At 62.2% G+C, this 3,109-nt stretch overlaps 1 protein-coding gene across 1 annotated transcript; it reads left to right on the forward strand.

The window, feature by feature from the left end:
• Nucleotides 1-490: 490 nt before the first annotated feature.
• Nucleotides 491-2,690, forward strand: LOC121352219 (serine/threonine-protein phosphatase 5-like; the record flags this gene model as incomplete). The annotated part of the gene is made up of 2 exons (XM_041464982.1): nt 491-646; nt 2,449-2,690. Coding segments are annotated over exons 1-2 (360 nt in total), but the record flags the coding sequence as incomplete, so codon positions are not given.
• Between the last annotated feature and the right edge of the window lie 419 nt (nt 2,691-3,109).

Below are 3,109 nucleotides of genomic sequence, written 5' to 3' on the forward strand. Positions count from 1 at the left end.
GGGACATTGGGGACATTGGGGGGTTTGATGACATTTGGGGACAGTGGGAGGGGACATTGGGGACATTCAGGACATTGGGGACAGTGGGCACATTGGGGGGGATTGGGTTCGCTGGGGACATTTGGGGACATTTGGGACATTGGGGACCCTTGGGGACATTGTGGGGACACAAGGCAAGGCCCTGGGGACATTTGGGGACACTCGGGGACACCTGGGGACATTTGGGGACATTTGGGGACCCGGGGAGTGATGGGGACACGAGGGGACAGGAGGGGACAGGGGAGTGACGGAAACACAGGGGACACATGGCAGGGTCCCGGGGACACCTGGGGACACCTGGAGACCCCTGGGGACCCCTGGGGACACTGGGGACACTGGGGACCCTCGGGGACCCTCGGGGACATCGCGACCCCCGCCCGCTCCTCTGCCCCCCGTTTACGACACCGCTCCCCCCTCCCACCGCGGCATTGCGACAGCGGCGCTTGGCGGCCGCGCCCGGCGGCGGCGGCGGTGCTTTACGGCCCGGCCATGGCGGAGGGAGAGCGGGCGGGGAACGGCGGCGGCGCCGGCCCCGGGCGGCCCCCGAGCTCCGCCGACATAGAACGGGCCGAGGAGCTCAAGGCCCGCGCCAACGAGTTCTTCAAAGGTACCGGCGGGCAGCGGGGGCTACCGGGGAGGGAGCCACGGCGGGGAACGGCGGGGAAAAGGGGCTGCCAGATAGGGAGCCACAGCGGGGAATGGGCGCTGCCAGATAGGGAGCCGCTGAGGGCAGGGCGAGGCAACGGGGCTGCCATATAGTGATCCATTGAGGGTAATGGGCGCTGCCAGATAGGGAGCCGCTGAGGGCAGGGCGAGGCAACGGGGCTGCCAGATAGTGATCCACTGGTGGTAATGGGGGCTGCCAGATAGGGAGCCGCTGAGGGCAGGGCGAGGCAACGGGGCTGCCAGATAGTGATCCACTGAGGGGTAATGGAAGCTGCCAGATAGGGAGCCAAGACGGTTAACAGGGATTAACGGGGGATAACGGGTCTGCCAGATAGGGAGCCATAGCAGTTAACGGGGGATAACGGAGGCTGCCAGATAGGGAGCCAGGGCGGTTAACGGGTCTGCTAGATAGGGAGCCATGAGGGGTAACGGGGGCTGCCAGATAGGGAGCCATGGAGGGTAAGGGGCAATGGGGGCTGGCAGACTGGGATCTATAGGGGACAGTGGGGGCTGGCAGATTGGGATCTATAGGGGAGAGTGGGGGCTGCCAGACTGGGATCTATAGGGGACAGTGGGAGCTGACAGATTGGGATCTATAGGGGACAGTGGGGGCTGGCAGATTGGGATCTATAGGGGAGAGTGGGGGCTGCCAGACTGGGATCTATAGGGGACAGTGGGGGCTGCCAGACTGGGATCTATAGGGGACAGTGGGGGCTGCCAGACTGGGATCTATAGGGGACAGTGGGGGCTGCCAGACTGGGATCTATAGGGGACAGTGGGGGCTGCCAGACTGGGATCTATAGGGGACAGTGGGGGCTGCCAGACTGGGATCTATAGGGGACAGTGGGGGCTGCCAGACTGGTATCTATAGGGGCCAGTGGGGCCTGCCAGATTGTGATCTATAGGGGACAGTGGGGGCTGCCAGATTGGAATCTATAGGGGACAGTGGGGGCTGCCAGACTGGTATCTATAGGGGACAGTGGGGGCTGCCAGACTGGTATCTATAGGGGACAGTGGGGGCTGCCAGATTGGGATCTATAGGGGACAGTGGGGGCTGCCAGTCTGGGATCTATAGGGGAGAGTGGGGGCTGCCAGATTGGGATCTATAGGGGACAGTGGGATCACTCCTGACCTTTGAGTTCTGTCCACTTCTGGCCTTTGGGATCTGGTCACTCCTGACCTTTAGGACATGGTCACTCCTCACTTTTGGGACCTGGTCACTCCTGACCTTTGGGACACGGTCACTCAACCCTTTGGGACCTGGTCACTCCTGGCCTTTGGGACCTGGTCACTCCCATCATTTGGGACCTGGTCACTCCCATGATTTGGGACCTGGTCACTCCTGACCTTTGGGACCTGGTCTCTCCTGACCTTTGGGACCTGGTCACTCCCATCCTTTGGGACCTGGTCTCTCCTGACCTTTGGGACACGGTCACTCAACCCTTTGGGACCTGGTCACTCCTGACCTTTAGGACATGGTCACTTGTCGCTTTTGGGACATGGTCACTCCCATCCTTTGGGACCTGGTCACTCCTGACCTCTGGGACACGGTCACTGAACCCTTTGGGACCTGGTCACTCCCATCCTTTGGGACCTGGTCACTCCTGACCTTTAGGACCCAGTCACTCAACCCTTTGAGCTCCAACCACCCCCCTTTCCCCTCCATCCACCCTGTCCATCCCCCTGCCCGTTGCCGACTCACGGCTCCACGCGTGTTTTCGCGTGTGCACGTGTGCGCGCCAGGCAAGGACTACGAGAACGCGGTGAAGCTGTACAGCAGCGCCATCGAGCTGAACCCCTGCAACGCCATCTACTATGGCAACCGCAGCCTGGCCTACCTGCGCACCGAGTGCTACGGCTACGCGCTGGCCGACGCCACGCGCGCCCTGCAGCTGGACAGCAAGTACGTCAAGGGCTACTACCGGAGAGCGGCCAGCAACATGGCCCTGGGCAAGTTCAAGGCTGCCCTGCAGGACTACGAGATGGTGAGAGCCGGGCAGGGGTCAGGGTGTGTCCGTCCTGGGGTCAGTGTGTCCATCCTGGGGTCAGTGTAGGTCACCTGGGGTCAGTGAGTCCATCCTGGGATCAGTGTTTCCATGCTGGGGTCAGTGTGTCCATGCTGGGGTCAGGGTGTCCATCATGGGGTCAGGGTGTCCATCATGGGGTCAGGGTGTCCATCCTGGGGTCAGTGTCTCCATGCTGGGGTCAGTGTGTCCATGCTGGGGTCAGTGTGTTCATGCTGGGGTCAGGGTGTCCATGCTGGGGTCAGTGTGTGCTCCCTGGGGTCAGTGTTTCCATGGTGGGGTCAGTGTGTTCATCATGGGATCAGGGTGTCCGTCCTGGGGTCAGTGTGTCCATCCTGAGGGTCACTGTGTCTATCCGGGGGTCAGTGTGTCCATCCTGG

The sequence above is a fragment of the Pyrgilauda ruficollis genome, unplaced genomic scaffold (assembly GCF_017590135.1).
Source record: "Pyrgilauda ruficollis isolate IOZ18807 unplaced genomic scaffold, ASM1759013v1 scaffold1857, whole genome shotgun sequence".
In the NCBI taxonomy this organism is placed as follows: domain Eukaryota; kingdom Metazoa; phylum Chordata; class Aves; order Passeriformes; family Passeridae; genus Pyrgilauda; species Pyrgilauda ruficollis.